Raw genomic sequence first — 22,843 nt, forward strand, 5'->3', positions numbered from 1 at the left:
CAGTGAGGTCCAATCCCTGTAGTTGTGGTCTGAGCACGCTGAAATCTTGATGCCTGTCAGGCCCTGCTGCAGGAGGACTAGATGCAGGCCACTGGTGGAGTGGGACAGCACAGCACCCACCCAACAGACAGCCATGGACAAAGAGAAAATAGGGCAAAGCATGAGAGAGGCATTGAGTGTGCAAGAAAGAGGGACAGTTTGGTTGCTAGGGTGTGGGCTAGCTACAGTGGCTATGCTTGTCTTGGTACCTAACGGCATGAGAGGGTCCATGCCAATATATCCTGAGTGTAGGGAGACGCCTGTTAGCCTGGTGCACTAGGTCAACTGCTTAAGTGTCTATGCCCTTCTCCTCTGCATTTTGATCCTGTTTAAGTCCTGATGCTACCCCACGAGCTGCTCTGAACCCTTGTTCACTCCGTAGCCCAAAAGAATTCTCAGACTAGGAGTTTCCCTGCCTCTCACCCCAGTGAACCTTCCAGGTCAGGCCTTTCTCAGGGCACCCTTACCAGATTGGGTTTCACACAAATGACAGTCATGGGTGAGCAGGTCAGGAATTTTTGATGCTGGGGTGGGGTGCATGCATCCTCTCGAATACTCCACAGCCCAGGGGCTAGGATACTCATCTGAGAGGTGGAAGATCTGGCTTCAAGTCCCTGTTCTGAACCAGACAGAGAAGGGATTTGAATGTAGGTCTCCCACATCGCAAGTGACTGCCCTAACCACTGGGCTATTGGCTACAATGAGATAGGTTCACTTCTCTGTCTTTCTTTTCTTGTGAGAAAGGGCTGACCTGGCCTAGACACAGAACTGCAGGAGGGGAGTCACAGCTGAGAATCTCAAGCAGAGATGGGTGTCTCCCTTCAGCCAATCAGTCAGGTGCGTACAGGCTCAGATCATCTGAGTTCGGTGCCTAAGGACCTTTCTGAATCTAGGCTCTAAGCCCTGAGTTATGCTCCCAGGCTTCCTGTACAATGCATGGGGAAGAGTTAGGCGCTTAAAAAAGGAATTTGTAGAACCTGTCAATTGAGAGGGGAGCCGCCTAAGCTATCTAGGAGTGAAATGGGGCAGAACTTAAGGCCTAGGTTAACAAAGGGACTAAGGCACAAATCTCCCATTGATCTGGGCCTTTAAGTGCCTAATTGATGTGCTGGAGGGAGGCTCTTATCTCTCCTGGCAGTAAGAGCACTCCCTCAAACTGTAGGAGAACCAGGTTCAAATCCCCACTCTGCCTGGTTTAGAACAGGGCCTTGAACCCCAGTCTCCCATCTCTCAGATGAATACACATTGCTAAAGAAAATGACTGATTAATGAATCACTGTAGGATTAAATGGGGATGAGAGGAGACAAAGATAGTCTGGAATGTAGCCACTCCAAGTTTAAAGGATCAGTTATCTTCTAACAACAAATGTGGCAAGGAAGCTTATTGGCTAAAGTTTGAAAGTTTATCTGAATAGGAGAGTGTGTTTTAAAGAGAGGGAGGCTGGATTGGTTTAGATTTCAGAATGAATAATTCTCCAAACATACAACATCAGCTGGAGTTGAAGCCTGGCTCTATATCTTAGCTGCCTGGAGACTTAAATGAGCTTCCAAGAAAATTGATAGTCAAGCAGGTACGTTATGAAACGTTCCACTAGAGGGCAGTGGTACACTGATAAATTCTAATACATGCCAAGTGGGGGGGTGGGAGGGCGGGAGGAGGGAGCGGCGTATCCATTAATATTGCTTTGCTTTGAATTGTGTTATAATGCATAGGGATGTTCCAAGCCTCAAAGTGCTTCAAAAGAAGTATTTCCCCCTCCCTCGGACCCCCTCCCAATGAGTGTTTCATCAATCTCCAACTTGTACTCCATTTAAATCCCTATGTTTCATTTTTAGACGGGTTCTGCCTGGCCATGCTTTAACTGTTTTCCAGATTTGAAATTTAACAGATAAAGCTTTTAACAATAAGTACTAAAGGACTAGTCAGCAGACCCACCACAGCCCTGAATGAGATACAGAAACAGACAAGTGGCTACATATAAAAAGAAAATAGGTATTTGAATTCCTAAGTCCCTTAGATGAGGACACTTGGGCAGATATCCTGACAGCTGGGGGCCCCACCTCTTCATCTCCTGGGAGAGACATTCAATGGGATAAAAGCAATGGACATTTCTTCTACACACCAGTTTTTCTAACAACGTGAATCCAACGCTCTTCCCATCCATGCAATCTCTGAGAGAGATGTTGTAGTCAAATAGGTCCCTGCACACACATTTTCTGGGACTCCCCACAGATTAGAAATTTCTGGTCTTGCACACACAATAGCCTGAAACTGTTTCCAAGACCCAGACAGATAAAAATGCAACTAACTATATTCTGGCTAATATCCCCATGCAGCACCTGCGAAACAATACAAAATGTCACAAGTTTGAGAGTGGTGATTAGTAAGTGAGTTAGTGTAGTGTGGCTCACAAAAGAGAATCCTACACTTAAGGTGTAATCCTACACAAAATATAAGAAATAGGACAAATCACGGCCCAAATCTGACCATTCTGGGACAGGTTCAAGAAAGGATGGGCCTTAAGGGAGAAGTCAGTATAGAAACCAATGGGGCCTTTGGCCCAAACCAAAATGCTGAAGTGCAAACATAAAATGAATCTGCCTTTGTAGGAAAATATGTGAGCACACCAAGCTTTTAATCATCTAACCCTGTTGAGAGGCAGAGTGGTCTAGCAATGGATAGGGCACTAAACTGGAAATCAGGAGACCTGTGTTTCTATGGCCAACTCTGCCACTAACCTTCTGTGACCCTGAGTAAGTTACTTCCCTTATCTCACTTTCCTCAGATTTCCCCCTTTCATCCTTTGTATTGTCAATCTCTAGACTAAAAGCTCTCCAGCGTAGGGGTTGTCTGTTACTATGTATTTGTCCAATTGATCTCAGGACTTGACTTGGGCCTATAGCTGCTATAGTAATATAAAAATAATGATAGTCATGTATATTGATGCCCTACTAAGCTTTGTGTTTAGACTGGCTTATGTGTGTTGCTGTCTGATACTTGGTTTCAAATTGATCTAATGCACCAAAATAACTTTGATTCCTATAATGTACCAATAATGTAACAATGGATTGTTAATCTCTCTCTCTTGCTCTCATCTTTTACCTGTATAACCTTATGTATATTCAGTTTACTTAACTGCATACAGAGTTGTGTACCTTCCTAGTTATCCCAATGAAACACAAGATGGTTCTATAAAAAATGAAGCATTCTGCACATGTATATCCGCTCCCACCTTAGTCACATAAGAGAGAATGCAAGATAAAATTTTGGGGAGGAATCCCATAGCTACTCAAGCAATCTTTTTCCCCACAAATTTGAAAGAAAAAATAATTTGCTCATCTGGCTGCATAACTTATACGTGCATGTCCATTACAGACATGCAGATCAGATATATTCAAAATGTGGGTAGGTCTGAAATTCAGGCAGGTGAAATGAAATGTAGTTAAACCAAAAATTGTAATATTCCATGTAATTTAATCTGAAACAAAAATCTGTGCCTTGCTCAGATTCATTCCTTTCTGACAATGCAGGAGAAATCTTTGGAGTCCAATTGATTTCTCTGTGTTGTTCTGCTCATTTTAAAATACATCACGTTCATGTTCTACTTATTGTCCTTTCATGTATGTATATTGGGCTGTCTGGATGTGAAGCCATTGTATCTTTCTGTCTTCTAGTGAGGACTCATCAATTAGGCCCTTCATCTAGGCTGAGAAAGTCTTTTGTCTATATGTTAAAGAGTCCTTTCCTCTATCCTGACACAATAGGGCTTATTAGAGACACTTTCTTTCTGCTTGTTAAATTGATTATCACCAGATGGGTTTGAGAGTTATTTAGATTCAAGAAACAGTTTTTCCTTGGACATATTACATTAACATGGTACCCCAAAATTAACACACTTCCCTCAAGTTCAGGCAGGGTTGCTTTAACTCCGATTATGTGTTCCTCTTTGTCTGTCTGTGCTGGTTGGAACCCCTGCTGGCTTCTCCAATGCTGAATTCTACTCAGCTTTCAATGTTGTTTTTCCCCATTGTTTTCTGGGTTTTTCCTTTTCTTTTCTAGACACTCCGGTTGTTTGTCACATTCTCAGTGCACCCTTCAGCACTAACTAACAGGGAGACAGATTCTGCATTGCCCTGCATCTTGTGTAGTTCTTTAGCATTTTCTACCCATTTTGCACAGATGTAAATAACTACACAAGGTGCAGGGCAGTGGAAGTGCTTGCCGTCGACGCCGGTACTCCAGCTCGGCGAGAGGAGTACGCAGCATCGACGGGGGAGCCTGCCTGCCGCATCTGGACCCACGGTAAGTTCGGACTAAGGTACTTCAAATTCAGCTACGTTATTAACGTAGCTGAATTTGCGTACCTTAGTCCGAAGTGGGGGGTTAGTGTGGACCAGGCCTAAGTGAGCTAAATAGACAGCCAGGTAACTGGGCTAATATGGCCCAAAATATTTAATGAAATGCATAGCTAGGTTAACTTTTTTGAACACATATCAATGACATAATTGGTATATAGATTATATATAATATAGACTATATATAATGAGAGATACATATCTATCTATTGAAAATGTATCTAGATATACTACAGTATGAATTCACATATCTAAATATAGCCAAGAAAAAACACATACTGAGAAATTGTTAATCTTAAACTTCATCTACAATTAATGGCTGTGTCCTTTATTTATCAATCCATCTTTTGTTTTTATAATTTCTGCTAATGTCTGAGAGGGGAAACATCTGTGTCTACCATATTTCCAAATACATTATTTTAATCCAGAACTACAGAGGAATTCAGCCAGAAGTGATCACACCAAAGAAGTTCTGAGATGCAGCCTGAAAGCTATAGTTGTAATTTACAACTAAATTAAGATATATACCCATGGAAGGTGTTCAACTGGAGTATTTGCTAGATTTTTAGATGCAATATTGTTTCTACCACCTTTCTCCTAATAGTTTTTGATTAGCAAAAGACATCCTGGCTGCAGCAACATGTGACTCACTCAGATCGCGGGGTAAAGCTGCAGCCTCCCAGTCATGGAGAACAGCTCAGGGCACAACAGAAAGCAGGAGAGTTCAGCAGATTCCACTGAACCAAAAAGAAAATGTCATATATACAGAACGCAAACGTAGGCTTTTGTGCTGCATGCATTACAGAAATGGCTCAGAGTGTTGAACCTACCCTTTCGTCATTTAGGCATCATGTCTAATCTCTCTCTTGTGCTGGACACAATCACCTCCTCCTTCTAGAATGATTTAAATTACAGGGGATCAGGGCCTAAATGTGTTACCATCCGATGGCTGCTACCAAGTGGGAGCATGACCATTTTTTATGTGGACCTTGGACTTCCATTTTAAAAAACATGGCCCCGATTGTTTATAGAAAATAAAATTATACTAGTGATAAATTAATAATAATAATGTATGCAGTGCTGTTGTAGCCATGTCACTGCCAGGATATGAGAGAAAGACAAGGTGGGTGAGGTAATCTTGGAGTACATTTCCCAGACCTGAGGAAGAGCTCTGTGTAGCTTGAAAGCTTGTCTGTCTCTCTAACAGAAGTTGATCTAATAAATGATATTACCTCGCCCACCTTGTCTCAATTAATAATGTCACTCAAACAGCTTTGCTCAGATCAATTGTATCATCTCCCATCAGAGCAGGGGATACAGGGGGGGTGGAGGCAAATCTCCTGTTGAACTGCATTCAGTTTCACTCTTAACACCTTGTCATTTTTCATTATTAGCCAGCCTCCTACTGTCATGCTGCTACTTTCCTCTTTGTTTGATATAGTTCTGTTCAGACTATCGATCAGCGGCTGGAGAGCCACTGCTCTGTGCAACAGCTCGGTACAACATGCTGCCATGGTGCTGCAATCTAGTATTCATTACACTGTGTTGAAAACAAGTTTCTGTTTCTGTTGTATTATTATTATTGGGCTACAGGTGATATCCAGTAAACTGCCCTGCTTTCAGGACTAGGCTACGTGATGAGACTGGAAATAAGTTGGGACCAGATTCTGTCTGGTCCTTCCGTGAGTGCAAAGTGCAGAGAGAGACCATAAATTTTTTTCCCCTTGGGCAGACCACGTAAGGGCCAGGTACAATTCCAGTCCCTGCACTCAGACTGCAAGCACTGCACCCTTCCAACTCCCCTGAAGGTGCACACAGCTCCACAGAGGCAGGGGGAAGAGATGGGACTCCCCCACCTAAGGCACCAACCACCAGAGCTAGCTATCGCTGTAAGAGGTATTATGCTATACCCATAGGTGCTGGAACTGCAGCACCCCCTGGCTTGATGTGGTTTCCATTATATACAGGTGTTACAGTTTGGTTCAATGGCTCTCAGCCCCCCACTATGAAAATTGTTACGGCATCCCTTGCTACTCCCTACAAAGGGGAATAGCAGAAAGTGTGCAGCACATGTGGGCCTGCAAACTGTGGGAAGTGTTTGAGTCCTTGAGGGAACACATCACAGTCTTGCCCCAGAGCAGCTTCAGCTCCCTCCTTACCATGAGCTGGGAGCCCCCATGCTGATGAGAATGTTCTTTGAAAGCTATACACAAGTAGTCATTTTAAATAGGTGGCTCCATCCATACAAGACTCTCACTGACTCCCAATGCCCTTGTGATTACATTGGGAATAACGCTCTCCCTCTGGCTATCTGGGGCCCACTGGACAATTCTATGGGACAGTCTTTTGAGCTGATAGTCTGCAAAGCAGAGAGAGGGAATGCAGTCCAGCTCATAGAGGAGCATTGGTCTTGCATAGCAATTTATAGAGCAGTAGCTGGCACCTGCAATGCACCATATGCAGTCTACACACAGGAAGATCTAGTCCTTGCCTCATAGAACTAAGTCATCTCTAGCAGGGTAATGAAGGTACCAGTTGCGGTAAAACGAAATGCTTTTAAACATGGTTCTACAGATCACCGCCTTAGAAGAACAAAAATAACTAGTTCATCTGCTTTTGGAAAGGGCTAGTTTGGAATTCAGGTAGTTCCCAGTAGATAAATAGTTGCATGGTCACCTTGGCTTGCCACTTGTTTCCTATGACAGGGACAGAATAAAAGCCTTTGCAGGGAAAATACTGCCCTTAGGAGAGCTCTGTCTAGTTCATGTCCATCTTTGTTACTTAAATTGGTTTCTCTCCTGGCAGGTGGTGCACTGTGGAAGGCTCATTATACAACTCCAATATTCCAGCCAGAGGGTGCTGGAGCCTGTTATAAAAGTGGAATGTGCGGTTGCTTCGGGGAAGACGTAACCCATCATGACCCTCCTTTGCTCTTTGATCTCTCCAGCGACCCTGCTGAGATCAAACCTCTGTCTCCTGACACCGAGCCCCTGTTTGACACAGTAATAAGCAGAATAGAAAGAGCTGTTCAGGAGCATCGCCAGACACTGACTCCAGTGCCTCAGCAGCTCTCTGGGTACAACAACGTCTGGAAGCCCTGGCTGCAGCCATGCTGTGGGACATTCCCATTTTGCTGGTGTGACAAAGAAGGTGACAGTGACAGGAAATTCTTTAACCAAGGAAAGAACAGGGAGACAGTCAAACAGCTAGTAACCTGAAAAAAGAGAACAACACTTAAATGACCTTGGCTAAATTACACTGGACTACTTGAAACAGACATTCCTCTCACTTCTGATTCACCCTATCAATGCTCTGTTCAGTAGACCTGGAGTCTTCTTGATTAAGGCCTGAACACAATCTCTGGCCCAAATTCTGTTTCAGTTACACCAGTGCAATTTGGCCCTCAACAGCAAACTCAGGCTTTGGCCCCAAATAAATCAACTGGAATTTTTTTCTACTGGCTTTAAATTCAAGCAAATTATTGATTATATAAAACTAAATCACTGGGGTAGTTTCTGTTTAAGTGTTACTCAGGTAAAGTGTCACACTCCATAGGCTTGTGTCAGAGGATGGATCTCAGAGACTATCCTGTATTTAAAAACAAACATGCATTCAGTTTGGTAATATGTTGAAACATGTTCACCTCATCTACTAAATCACATCAGTACCTTGTCAGCAAATCTGGTTGTCTGCCAGGCCATGAGTCCCACGACAAAAGGTCAAGACTTTTAAATATTGGGTACCTAATGTTAGACTCTTAAACCCATAGAGAGATGCTGTAATAAATGGCTTGATATTCTGAAGTCCTGAGATTCCGCAGCTCCCACTGAATTAAATGCGAACTACAAATGGCACAGCTCTTGAAAATGATGCACCACGTATGTTCTGTATTGAACTAGTTCTCTCAGCTACTTCAAGTGTTGAACTTCATCCTTCAGAAAGATATGACTCAGTAGCTGCTTTGACAGGGCTGGTACCAAATTTCACAGGCAGTGGGTATGGCTATACTGCAAGGAAAGCCCAGGGTTAGTGAAACTCAAGTCAGCTGACCGGTGTTTGGTATCCCTGAGCTTGAGCATCTATATTGTACGCTATCCCTACATTAAGACTTTTCTAACTGCTGAGTGAACCTGGGACTCTGGCAGGGGTGAAAGTGGGCTGGTAGAACGTACCGGTAAAAAGTGGTCACCGATACCAGCCCATACGCAGCTAATGTTAAAGCACTGCTGTGGCAGCGCTTTAATGTTGTTGCCCCTTTTGCACACACACATACCCCGGGGGGAGGGGTGGGGAGGAAGAGCAGATGCCCCAGGGCCGGCGATTTAAAAGGGCGCGGGGCTCCCGGCCGCCCCTACCGCAGCCAGAGCCCCAGGCCCTTTGAATCACTGCGAGAGCCCTGGGCGGCATGGGCCAGGCAGCACAGATGGGCTGGCTGGGGGAGGCTGACCCCACTCACCCCTGCTCCTTCTGCCCAAGGCCCCGCCCCTTCCTGGGGCCCAGAGCCAGGCTCCCATACTGGTAAGTGTTTAATGTTACTTTCACCCCAGGGTTCTGGCAGCCACACTGCAATGTACAGCCCTGCATCAGGTGAGGTGCTAGTGCCTCTGGGATCTGGTTAGTTTAACTCGGGTCTGCATGCTGCAGTGTGGCTGCCAGAGCCCCAAGTTCAAGCAGAGGTTAGAAAAGTCTTAACAGAGGGGGATAATCACTGAGGTGAACATGTACTACCAAACTGAATGCACATTTGTTTTTAAATACAGGTCCAATATCAACCAGTGTGAGGTTGGAAAGTTGACTGAAGTGGTGGCAGAGGTATCTAAGGCAATCAGGCATGTATTCCAGCAGTAACTGCTGGCTTTGTGAGAATGGGGTTTCTTAACTGTGGGGGAGGGATAGCTTAGTGGTTTGAGCATTGGCCTGCTAAACCCAGGGTTGTGAGTTCAATCCTTGAGGGGGCCACTCAGGGATCTGGGGCAAAATCAGTATTTAGTCCTGCCTAGTGAAGGCAGGGGGTTGGGCTTGACTTGATGACCTTTAAGGGCCCCTTCCAGCTCTATGAGATAGAGAGATCTATCTATATAAATAAACTGTGCTGGGGCTATTATTGGGCCTTGTTTGCTCTCCTCAAGGAGCACCTCAGTATATACGCTGCAAAGGGTACTACTTCATTGCTATGCGTGGACCAGAGAGGTAGATTTAGGAATGTCAATGTGGGCAGCACAGGAAAAATTCAGTGCCCAAGTTTTTTGCCAATAAGGAATCTATATTCATGGATAATCTGGGACACTAATCCCACCAAATGCCATTGACATAAATGGTGTTACTGTCTGCACTGTTATTCTGGGGGAGCCCACATACCCCTAGTGCCTGGGCTTATAAAACTGTATCCTGATTTCAGAGGCCATGACAAAAGATGGTTTAATTACACTCTGGGCAGGTGTAGAATGGAGGTTGAGTGTGCTTGAGGCAGATTGAAGGCTCACTGGAAATGTCTACACACCTGTTTGGATGCCAGTGTCATCAATGTTGTCCACCTTGTTTGGATTGCTGTGCCCTTCATAATCTTTGTGAAGCCAGAGGTGAGCCATTTCCCCCTGACTGGACCTACGACAGCAAGGGGCCACTGGATTGGTACCCTCAGCCAGAAAGTACAGCTACCACTGAGGAAGCCAGGGATGTTTTGTGTTCTCACATTGTGGTCTTGCACAGCCCAATGGATTAGGGGGAATAGTACTTGTTTGAATGTCCTGGGGGGGTGGGGGGAAATTAACTCATTTTATGTGCAGGAGCAGTGTTTGAGGGGCCAGGGGCTTGATTGCCATGCAGCATGTAAGTCTGAATGACATGATTAATAATGAATTTGGGGTGGGGTGAGGGGGACAGTATGGTTTTACACATGGAATTTATTGATGTGAATTTCTATACTCAGTAAATACAGGAGTACTGTTGGCTTACTAACAGTGAATTGCCCCTGAACCTGCTTTTAGCTTTATTATCTCAAATTATAATTGTGATATGATGCAATGATAATAAACTTTCTTGAAAACAGAGCATGCTTTATTTGTAAACGTCTAAAAATAGTTCAACACTCACATAGTGTTGGGCAGACCATCTGCCATTACAAAACCACACACACAAGGAAATGTTCAATATCCAATATAATACCCCTAGCACTGCATGTCCCCTGGGTGCATGTTCTCCTTTCCATGTTTTCCTCTCACTGGGTGGTGGGGGATGGGAGTGGAGGTTTTCACCAGAGAGAGGTTGAAGAAGAAAGGCATCCTTGGGTTTATTTGCCCTTCCCAGCTGCTCATGAGTCCTGAATGTATGGGCTGCCCTGATAGTGTCCAAGTTACTGCTGGACTAAGGGTACAGAGCAGGGTGTTTATGATGTGGTGTGGGAGAGGCAGCAGGAAATCGTATACTTGCAGTCATGCTGGAGAGGAGTAACTGAAACAGTTCTCTGTTAAGCTCCGCTCCTGCTCAGAGCTCCCGGCACCGGTTGGGGAAAAAAAATGACACCCCACTTATGCTTTGGCGAAATGATTTTGTGATGGGTAGACTGCATGGACTATATCATGGGTCGGCAACCTCTGGCACGTGGCTTGCCAGGGTAAGCACCCTGGTGGGCTGGGCCAGTTTATTTACCTGCCGTGTCCACAGGTTAGATCGTGGCTCCCATTGGCCGCAGTTCACCACTCCAGGGCAACGGTGGTTGTGGGAAGCGGCACGGGCCAGGGGATGTGCTGGTCGCGGCTTCCCACCTAGGGTGACCACGTCCCAATAAAATCCCGATATCCACCGGCAACACTTTTTTTTTTTTTTGCTCAGCACTTTCCCCCCCCCCCCCCGTGTCCCAATATTTTCTTCCCCTCATCTGGTCACCCTATTCTCACCGCCCCCCTTGGCCTGGAGTGGCAAACCATGGCCAGTGGGAGCTGCGATCAGCTGAACCTGCAGATGCGGCAGATAAACAAACTGGCCCGGCCCGCCAGGGTGCTTACCTTGGCAAGCCGCGTGCCAGAGGTTGCTGACCCCTGAACTACATGAAACTGAAATGGATAAGATTTGGAAATAGAAACCAACCCCCTGCAACCCCCACCCAACCCCTTCCTTCCTTCCTTGTGCCTCCATAGACCCAGGAGGAGTGATTGCAGAGTGGCTAATTTCTTGTGAGTGAAAGGAAAGTCTGAATGATCCTAGCAAACATTTGTGACTTTACAGTTGTTTATGAATGTTTGAAATTCCAAGTCCCACCATTTTGAACAAGGGGCAGGGATGCCAAGGCACTATAATACAATCCAGCATTAGTGCCCACAAACTGGTAGTCAGGACTTAAAATATTTGCATTGCTGCTTATAGCAGAAATCCCTCCCATTAGTGTAACAATAAACTGTAAATTTGAGTCATACTTACCAAACTCTGAGGTGGCTTCTGGCTCCACCAGGATTGCTGTGGGCTTGGCAGTGGGCTATTTCTTGGGGCGGGGGGCACACACACGAAATTTGCTGTTGTTTCTGTGCCACAGCCTGTTCTGGGACTGGTTTCATTAAAAAGTCACTTGATGCTCCTTCCTGGGAGCCCACAGCTGTCTCCCATCAGTACCCATGCTGAATTGCAGCTGATCAGCTCATCATGATGACCTGTCGGCTCCATGCAGCTACAGAGCCCAATCAAAGGCATCATCATGTGGGCATGTTATTGGCAAATTGCCTGAGGTGCGGGGTCTTGTCCCTGGTCTTCCAGTACTCACTCCTCAATCTCTTAATATACTCCCTGCACTGATTGCTTGTCCCAAAAAATTTGCCCAGCTGACAATTTTTTAGCCATCTGTTCATATGTGTGTGCTCATTCCTGGTGCCCTAGGCGCTAACTCCATGGATGCTCCAGGGCTGGAGCACCCATAGGAAAAAAAATTGTGGATGCTGAGTGAACCACCTAGAAATTTGTATTTGCTGTGAAATTTTCAAGAGGTCAGGTATAGAGGTGGGAAAAAAGGGAACCAAGGACAGAGCCCTATGGAACCTTTGTGGAAAGTTGGAGGGTAGATTGGGAGGAACCTCCAAAAGAGCAGTCTGAGTGATCAGCGAGGTAGGAGAATCAGGAGAGGACAAAATCTCAGAAGCCAAGAAAGGACAGCATTACACTAAAAGCTAGCAACTGTGTTAAAGGCAGCTGACAGCTCAAGGATAGTGAGGAGTACCGTTTCTAAGATTTGGCTAAGGACGGAGAGATCATTAAAGACTTTAGGAAGAGCAGTTTCAGCTGAATGTAAGAGGCAGGAGCCAGATTGGGGAGGTTAGGATAGAACTGGAGAAGAGAAACTCTCTGCTCCTTAAAACCCTCCCCTATGCCTCTGCTACCTTCTTCTTGCAGTCTTTTCATAGAGGCTGGCCCTGATCTGCACCACTGGCAGGTATGGGTCACGTCCAGCATCCTGTTTATTTCATGCAAAATAGTAAGTATTGCAATTATGATATAGGACTGAATACAAGTCTCCCAAAAAAAAAAAAAAAAAAAAAGATGAAAGGAAGTTTCTTGAGGTTTCTTTTTCATGTCACTTTTCCTCTTAATAAAGGCCACAATGCAAATTGAGGCATTATTCTACACAAAGTAATTTGACAACTAACTGAGGGGAGAGGTTACTGGGAGACCTGTCACAGTGGAAATATAAATTGATCTTACTAGTTGACAACATTTAAATCTACAAGCAATATCATTATGAATTTATTAGAGCACTGACATTTTTCTTTACCTGCCAGAGATTAAATCTGGAGCAGCTGCACTGCATTCCATTTACACAGAGAGGGAGCAGTAGAAGATTAAAAAAAGCCTGTTTGCTCAGCTCAGAAATGAAGCAGAAAATTTGTCATTTGGTTTTAAGTTGTCACCTTTACTGGGAATCAGGCCAATAATTTTTTTTGAGCCAACTCCCTCTGCAACTTGCTGTAAGCAGAAGAGGGAGAGGCGGGCCCAATCCTGGGTCCATCAGTTTCTGAGACACTCAGCCAACAGCAGCTGCAAAGCTCACCTGGCTTTCACAGCTTTAGCTGTTGAAATGGCTCCCAAAGGATTGAAGCACCTAGGGTTACCATTCGTCCGGATTCCCCCGGACATGTCCGGCTTTTTGAGCTAAAACTAGCGTCCGGGGGGAATTTGTAAATGTCCAAACCCCCCCCCCGCCCCCCCATGCAGAGCGCGCACGGCTAACAGGGCAAGCCGGCCGGATGGTGCCACTTACATGGGGCTCTGACAGCCAGAGAGAGCCCCTCCTCCTCTCCCCTGCAGCAGAGATCTCTCCCTCCCTCCCTGCATTCGCAGATCGCCTCCGGCAGTCTGGAGCTCCTCCCCCGCTCCCCAGCGTGCCAGGACGAACAGCTCAGGCCGTTCCTGAGCAAGCTCAGAGACATTAGGCGAAGGCCAACAACAAGGGAGCCAGGGGGTTGGAGAAGGGGCAGGGAGGTTCTGGAGGGGGCAGTCAAGAGACGGGGGGAGGTAGAGAGTTCGGGGGGGGGCTTTCTGGGGGTGGGAGTGTGGATAAGGTTTTGGGCAGTTAGGGTACAGGTAGGGGTAGGGTGCTGGGGGGCATTTGGGGGGTCTTAGGAGGGGGCAGTTAGGGGATAAGGAACAGGGAGGCTTAGGTAGGGGGTGGAGTCCTGGGGGGCAGTTAGGGGCAAGGAGCAGGGGGAGGGTTGGGGGTTTTGAGGGGGGGGGAAGTGGGAGGGGCAGGGGTGGGGCTAGGGCAGGACAGGGGTGGGGCTCCTCCCGTCCTCTTTTTTTGCTTGCTGAAATATGGTAACCCTAGAAGCATCCCTGCAAAATGGTTGTATAATCATTATGCATTTGCCCAACTCTTCACCCTTCCAAGAGGTGGAGTCTCTTGCTGGTCATGGCATTGTTGATTAATAATATAGCTCATCAATTAATTACACTTGTGGTTTATGAAAAAGTGTTTACGAGATCAAATAACCAGTCTGTTTTATTGCTAAAAGTCAATAAGGGTACAGTACTGGTAACATAGTGAAACTCCCTATCCTTCTGGGAAACATTTTTTTGCAACATCAGTTCATCTTACACAGGAGCGTTCCCAAAATATGCCCCCAAAACTAGCTTTTTAGATACTGTATTTATAGCATACTTGTTTACAACTTAAAAGCACTTTATACATCCCCTAAGACTGAAAGTCACCAACTAGCTTTTTAGCTTGTTTTTCTGTGCAGCCCGTTTGCTCTTGTTTTTGAACACCGTATTACAAACTAGTTGGACTTGTACCAGGGTAAAACATTTGTGTCTTGATTTTGACAGGGTTTATATTTGCGAATGCCAGCCGTTATGTTTAGCTTGCAGGGTGTTGTGGGATATATATTTCTTGACATAAGTAAGAGTGAAACTAATGCAAATTAGCATAACTAACATATACATATGAATTTTGTGTTCAATGTAATGTGTAATGCATATTAATATGGCATGCAATATACACTACACATATTGGTTAACAGTTACCCTGATATATTTATCAAAGCAACAAGTGGGGGGACACCTTTGCCAAATTGATATATGAAGCAGAAGTGACAGCATTTATGTGAAATCTATACTATTTTAGCAATCTGTCTAAGCAGAAGTACGTGATTGATGCAATTAAAACTAACACTTCTTGTAATGCAAGCAAAGCTTTAAATGCAACTTCTAGCCAAGTGTGGAAAACCATTAGTTCAAGGTCACCATCATGGATAAAGGTCATTCAGGGCTTGTTCTGCTTTGTGCATATAATTGCTAATCAGACTGACATGTCTTTTCAAGTTTGTAATGTTCATACGTTTAAGATTAGTGGAGCAATATGTATGTTCAAAACCAGCAGGGTTTTTTTAAACTTATCTTGGTACTGCAGCTTACTTTAAATCATGACTTCATTTTGAAAAACTGGAATAGGCATTATTATGGTGTGACCTATAATGCTACATACACGAGGTGCAAAACTGAAATTTGGAGTAGCGGCAGTACAAACAAGGCCTCCATACATACATTTTTATAATTATTTACTACACAGTATTGCCCATCCATATTATCGAGTTTTGCGCTTTTTTTTTTTTTTTTTTTTAAAAACATGTCACTTTCAGGAAGAGAAAGCATGGAAATTTTAGTCTAATTTTAACTGTTTTAGACAAAGGAAATGCAGTGAATCTAATCTACCTGGATTTTACTAAGGCAATTTATGCAGCTCCACATGGGAAATTATTAGTTAGACTGGAGAAGATGGGGATTAATAGGAGAACTGAAAGGTGGACAAGGAAGTGGTTAAAGGGGGACTACAACGGGTCATACTGAAAGGTGAACTGTCAGGCTGGAGGGAAGTTACTAGTGGAGTTCTTCAGGGATCAGTCTTGGGATCTGTCTTGTCCAACATTTTTATTAATAACTTGGCACAAAAAGTGGCTACGTTTATGGCCATGTTATTATGCAACCCAATTAAAAAGTTGATGTTGGAGTGGATCAGAAATGATGTGATAAAATGCTGGTGTCACCATTTTCAACTAAAACCTCTAAGAAAATTACCCATTTATTGGTCAACAGTCGGGTGGGGAAAAAGTTCACATGAAGCAGTCTGAATTTCTAATGCACTCAAAATTCAGAAGACATAAGAAAATGACTAGTTTGGGAGGGATATTTTAAAAATGACCATTTAAAATACCCCAGATATACCACACAAGAAAAAAAAAATAGACCCAAGCAAAATGTTATGTATTTATTTGATAAAACTGAGGTAAAATAATTTCACACCAATGCAAGAACAGAAGTTAGAAAAATCTTCTCATTGATTGTACACCTCTACCCTGATATAACGCGACCCGATACAACAAGAATTCAGATATAACCCGGTAAAGCAGTGCTCCGGGGCGGCGGGGCTGCGCACTCCAGCGGATCAAAGCAAGTTCAATATAACTCGGTTTCACCTATAACGCGGTAAGATTTTTTAGCTCCCGAGAACAGCGTTATATCGAGGTGGAGGTGTATTTGAAAAAAAAAAAAAAAAGAAAAAAAAAAAATCACAAGAATTCGAGATGGGATAAATTATAGTTTCAGCTCAGTAGAGGAATTGACAAGATAATCAGATCTGTTAAAAAATACATACATTGCAGACATTTTCCTACTGAACCAACACATCTTTCCTGAGGCCAGGGATGGTGTTAGATTTGCTGGGGCCCAGGCAGAAACTAAGGAGTGGGCCCCTCACCCACCTCCCTTACTTGCTCACACATTGGCTTCAGAAACGTTGCAGAAATCCAAAGCCTGAGCCCCGTTGCACAGGGCTGAAGCCTGAGCCTGCCACACAGGCGTCCCCTGTGGAGTGGGGCCCCAGGCAATTGCCTTGCTTGCTAGCCTCTAACAGTGGCCCTGCCTGAGGCCTGTAAATAAGACCAACCACCGTTAATAGTACAAGTCCCTATTACTTAACAGAATACCAGTGGAAATAAAGAATTAGATATTTTTATGCTCCAGCTTTGCAAACCAAAATAGAGTTAAATTCACAGCAAAATACAGGAGAGAGTGCCCTGGCATGAAGCTAAACAGTCTTCCTACTTTCCAAGAATATTCAAACGGAAAGCCCTCGGGCATGATGTTAGGAAATGGATGCAAGAGATATTACAGGGATAGCGCTACACAGTGTTATTATTATGGTACTGGGGAAATCACCTGAAGTGTTCTCCACTTGTGGCCCACCCACACCAGATCCTAACAACTAAGCCACCCACTTGATGGTTACACTGCAAGTGAGAATTACTGATTCTAGCTGGGATTAATTCTTTTGATCTTAAACATGTGAGGTGAGAGACAGATGAGCAGGTTTTAATTAAATAAAGATGTCCCCTTTAAGTGAAAGAGGGATGCTCTCCCACCAATAGCCCCTTGAGAGCTTTATTTTAATATAGCCTTTCAAAACCCCATTAATTGCTCATCTATTCTTGACGTAGATTGGACAGTAGGCTGGGGCGGCTCCAGCTACCAGCGCAGCAAAAGCATACCTGGGGCGGCAAGCGGTGGGGGGCAGTTTGCCGGTTGCTGTGAGGGCGGCAGTCAGGCAGCCTTCGGTGGCATACCTGCGGGAGGTCCGCTGGTCCTGCGGCTTCAGCGGCGGGCACGCTGAAGGCACGGGACCAGCAAATCATCCCCAGACATGCCGCCGAATCCGCGTGACCAGCGGACTGCCCGCAGGTATGCCACCGAAGGCCGCCTGACTGCCGTGCTTGGGGCAGCAAAAAACAGAACCGCCCCTGACAGTAGGAGCTCTTTATGCCAGTCATTTATCTCTATATCCTTGTCATTATTACAATATGTCCAGCAGAGACAAGTGGTAGGTATATACAGCCCTTCCTAACTGACATTGAGAAAAGATCGGTTGTTCAGGGGAAAATCCACCCCTGAAGTTTACTCTGCGACTACACCAATGCCTCTTGCAGAATCTCCCACATCAAAGCAGACACTCTACCACTTTATTGATTCATCTCAGCAGATTCCCACTGAGATAGATACTGGCAACTATATTTCAATACACTTTTTGAAAATTCACTACACATTTAGTAAATGTGCTCTAACAAATAACCACTCTCTTGAGTTTTCCTTGAAACAAAACGAGATGACAACTTGCAACTAAACAACATTCTCACGTGAAAAGAATATATTCAGTCATGTCACCGTGGGGGAAAAAAAAACAAATAAAAGGGAAACAATTTTTTTCTATAAAATGTAAGTCCAAACAATGAGCGGAAACTTAATTAGTCCATGAGCAGTGATTGGGGAAAAACAAAAACAAACAAACAAACAAACAAAAACCACTTTATTCCTACTAGCTATCCCTAAGCAGACAAACATCGCTTACGTTTGCAAATACTGTTCACTAGGTACCGCTGACACCAGAGTACCAATTTAATAACAAACATATTTAAAAGTAACCAGTCACTCAAGAATGATAATCTCCAGCCACAATGGAAATTTGAACTGTAATCCTGCACCAGCCATGTGATGGACATGATTACTTCAAGCCTTTTTCCCTTTCTGATTTCTGTGTGTGACATTCACCTTAGTGCAAAGACCTATTCATCACTTAAACACGATAGGAACTTAAGTGGTATGGAGAGACTTGGGTGAGCCTTCTGCTCTGCAGTAAGTTTCACTGTTTGATTCTGTACTTACAGATATGAGCCCTGATCCTTATTTAGATGGCAGTGTAGAACTTCAGCAACATTGGTAACAAGTGACTATACAAAATATCATGAAGTTGTTAATATAATAAGCAGAGCCTAACAAACGTCAGTGCTATAGATAGGTTAAAATTCACAAGACTTGGTGGAGATTCAGACCACAGCTACAAAACAAATTCACACTACATTCCCACAGTCAAACTTGCTCTAAAAATATATTGTTCAACTCTCACCCCATGGAGGTATGTCAAGCCTCTTTCAAATTCACAATAGTTGCAGTCTGCCATTGAATATTTGGTTCCCGTGTCAACGTCACCTCATCCCTCCTCTGTACTTGGTATGTAACCACAGAAATTGCTTTGAACCATTAACCTAACATGAGCAGAATTTGCCACTGCCAGGTGCATTAGGACAATGTGGGTGTGTTTTCAAAAGCAACTATTCAGCTATTCCTGTCCTATTTAAGCATGTAGGAGCACTTTTGAAAATCATGCCTGACATGTTGCAAAAGAACACTAGTCTAAGGAGGCCAAGCACCAGGGACTCAAATTTCTTCCCTGTGCCCTATTCTTCCTGAGCTCATCCTCCCCACTGTTCCAACAGGTTGGGGGGAAAACCATCAACAACTGGACCAAATCCTTTCTAAACTCCAGCCAGAAAAAATGACAAAGGTTTCATTCTAAATACACTGGTCTACAATTTTTGAGAAGTCGTCTGCTTCAGAGATAAAATGTGCTATTTATTATGTATTTTGATGTGCTGAATTCAAATATGACAATTAAAACTGATTGGCTACTGTTTCTAAGATATTTAAGTTTTTACATTTTATGTCTATGTATATTGTGTAGATAGGTTTACAATTTATGATTAAAACTCTAGGTCTTTTCATGTGTTTATGGTTGCTTTACATGATAATATTTCACCTGTCCTGTTTATGGGACACTTTAAAAATCAGCAAAAGGGTTATATAAATAAATTTTTTTATGAAACAAAGGCAAAAAACTATTATGTACATAGTTAGTCCTATTCAGTGTCTACTTGGCGCTTCTTGGCTTGTCTCTTGTATTCATTAAATGGAGCATCTCTTGTCACTGTCCAGCAATAGTCTGCAAGCATTGAGGTAAAAAATAAAACCTACCTTTTCTTTTCCTCAGTAGAATTCTGTGTACATTCCTCTTACCAAGGAGCAATATATTATGCCATTGATTTTTTTTTTTAAGCGGAGTTCCCAAATGATTTCATTAGATAGTTCTGCAACTTAAAAACTGGTGACTCAATATGACCCAAAATGTTTAAAGAAGTCCTGCATCAAGTGTTGTATAACTAATTTCTCTCTCTGGTATTACCAGAGCTGAAGTTTCAAGCTGAAATGCAAGAGTTACCAAATTAGAAAATCTGTCAAGTTTCTCAGTCTTCTGAAATGTATTTATTTTTATTTAACAACACGATTAAAGTTACATCTAAAGGCCCAAATCTGCAAAGGAGTACCCTCACAAGTATAGTTAATACAGCACAATCCCACTGACAGTAACCATACACACAGTTGTATTGGTTTCTGGAAATAGGCCCTTAATTTATAGCTAATAAATAGCTGTTTTATTAAATAGGTATCAGTTATCTGTCTCAGATGCACCCAAACTGCCTGCAATATAGATAAGTACCATCTAATGGATTTAGTGCCTTCGTGAAATGCAGTTTGGAGCACTAGTAAACAAATTCATTTCAAGCACCACAATGAGGCAGAACAGCTGTTAGTTATGAAGGCCTATACAGTGTTTTTTTCTCTCTCAACCATTTAGCTAATAAAATACATAATAAAACATGAGAAACCCTGAATATACAGAGTGAGGTAACATATAAAAATCCTGTAGCAGTTTATCGCAATGATCCAAAAGAAACTAGTAACACCATTACCATCTATTTTACAGTTGTACTGTTGCCCATTAGCTATGTACCTGAGCACCTTCCACCTAAAGTAGAAGAGCAAGTAGACTTCTTGGAGTATCCAGGTGAAGGCCTAGCCCCACTGAAGTCAACGGGAGTTTTGATTTCAGTGGAGCCAGGGTTTCCTCCTTTGGCTTTTCCCCTTTGTCAGCTTATGTATAATGGTTAATGGTGTGAATGTCACTTTGGTTCCAGTGGAAAAGCTTTCATAAAAAAGGTTTTGCAACATTTTCTAAAGGTGGAAATCCTCTAGATTAATCTAAGGATCCTCTGGAAGTTTAATGTTATCAGTTCTAATAATTTTGGATATTACTGCAGAATACTATAGGACTTTTTCCTTAATGCAGGGATATCAAGTGGAGATGTCACAATTTCTGCACTACTATTTCATGAGGCACTCTAGGTCAACAATCAATATGAGGCACACACCAGAGTTAAAAAATTAGTGGTGCTATGTTTGCAATTTTTTTCTTAAAATAGAGGAGGTCCATTTTAACTTCAATATCAAAGGAAGATAAACATCCCAGGGGTTGCATGTACACCACAAATGCAAACAGTGGCTGGTCAATATATTGCATTACAATTAAGTCTACTTTAAAAATGTATCCAATTTCTTTTTAATATGTTCAAAAGCATCCTTCCCCATGTAGTCCATACGGCCTTCCTCCCACTTCTTCCGTTCATCTTCTGCATTTGGCTCTTCCGGTTTCAGCTGAGTGGACAGCTCAGAAATAAGATGGGTAGTCTCATCCTAGGAAAGGAGACAGGACGGTGCAAAGCAGTCACTTCATTAGCCTCATTTTAGTGATGGGCTTAAAATCAGTTTCTAAATTTTAATCATCCAAATCAAAAAGATCTTGAAGAGATTGTTCATTATGATTTCCATGATGTGGTAGCATTTCCCCAGCTGTATCACTTAGCAAAGTATCTTTGAAAGAGTCAAACATATTTCCTGGTCTTAACTCACAATCTGGCAAATTCAGAAATGCCAACAAAAATGAGGTTTTTAAAATGAGGATACATATGAATAACGCTCTGCACCTGTGTAGAGTCTGAATAACTTTATCAGGACTCCACATGGATGGAGATATCTAGACTAGCAGATCCTAGTGCCAGACTGGGATCAGAGTTTTGTCTGGTCTCCAAAGAGTTAATGGACAAGGCAGTAAGAACTCAAGCTAGAAACAGCAGCATGTGTCGGACACCAGTCTCACTACCCATCCTGAAACTCTTGTAAATTTTAATTAAAAACGACCATTCAATGCACAGATAGTTTGCACCTCTGAGGGATATTTCAAATTTGCCAATTTTGGTTTGGAGACTCAATTAGCAAAAGGTTATTATGTGAATAAAAGATAATGAACAAGTACGGATCATAATTTAATCAATTAAAGGGAAATTAATATACTGTGAAAGGAATTTCATTTCTGTAATACCTATGATAGACCCACCCTGTTCCACATGCATGATTGAAACAAAAATAATATTCCAGACTGACCTAGGACCTCACCCTGTACTCCACTACTCATACAAATAGCCCTTACTCATGCAAGTATGATGATCCAGAATGCAACTGCCAATTTTCATAGCATATATCAAAGATAAAATGCATCTGTAACAAACTATTCTGTTTGACTCCAAATGAAGGTCTAAGATCTTCCTTTCTGGACACGTCAATTAAGCATCATTTATATAAAAAAGTATAATGTAGGGGGAAAAAATTATGAATTGACCTGACAAAGAAGTCAGTAATAAAAACCAAGGATCAGATGAATATATAGCAAAGGGTAGAACGTAAAAATTCCTAACATCTGCTTAAATAAAATCTATATGTAAAGATTATGCACAATGCACAGGTTAACGGAGATAGGGATTTTACTTTACTCTACAGTATACCATAAATCAAGTCATTTAAAAGGATAAAGTGAAATTCAAGTCAAAAATATAGACAGTCTTACAAGCAGAAAAGGACGGAACAGTTCTTTCAGCTTGAAAGTGCCTCCTGCTAAATTACTTCAATCTTAATTGTCCTGATAGCATGACATAACCCCTAAGTAAAAATTAGGGGGGAAAAAAGCATGAAGCTATTTAATGTACCACCCTATATCGGAAACCTACTGACCGCTACACTTACCTACATGCTCCAGCTTCCATCCAGGACACACCACACGTTCCATTGTCTACAGCCAAGTTCTAAGATAGAACCGCATTTACTCCAATCCCTCAGACAAAGACAAGCACCTACAAGATCTCTGTCAAGCATTCTTAAAACTACAATACCCACCTGCTGAAGTGAAAAAACAGAT

General features: G+C 43.1%; 3 protein-coding genes across 12 annotated transcripts in view; 1 reads left to right on the forward strand and 2 right to left on the reverse strand.

Moving 5' to 3' along the window:
* LOC101950729 (arylsulfatase H) overlaps positions 1 to 10,443 on the forward strand; it is a 42,201-nt gene extending 31,758 nt beyond the window's left edge. For all 6 annotated transcript variants that reach the window (XM_042840830.2, XM_042840831.2, XM_065580766.1 and 3 more), the window contains exon 11: positions 7,201 to 10,443. In XM_042840830.2, coding sequence (XP_042696764.1) covers positions 7,201 to 7,613 — 413 coding nt within the window. In that variant the 3' untranslated portion in view covers positions 7,614 to 10,443. The remainder of the gene's footprint in view (positions 1 to 7,200) is intronic.
* LOC101951641 (CD99 antigen) overlaps positions 1 to 22,843 on the reverse strand; it is a 514,232-nt gene that overhangs the window by 369,383 nt on the left and 122,006 nt on the right. The gene's annotated exons all lie outside the window — the stretch shown is intronic.
* GYG2 (glycogenin 2) overlaps positions 19,997 to 22,843 on the reverse strand; it is a 39,688-nt gene continuing 36,841 nt past the window's right edge. For all 3 annotated transcript variants that reach the window (XM_005283319.5, XM_005283318.5, XM_065580767.1), the window contains exon 9: positions 19,997 to 21,288. In XM_005283319.5, coding sequence (XP_005283376.2) covers positions 21,127 to 21,288 — 162 coding nt within the window. In that variant the 3' untranslated portion in view covers positions 19,997 to 21,126. The remainder of the gene's footprint in view (positions 21,289 to 22,843) is intronic.

The sequence above is a fragment of the Chrysemys picta genome, chromosome 1 (assembly GCF_011386835.1).
Source record: "Chrysemys picta bellii isolate R12L10 chromosome 1, ASM1138683v2, whole genome shotgun sequence".
NCBI lineage: Eukaryota > Metazoa > Chordata > Testudines > Emydidae > Chrysemys > Chrysemys picta.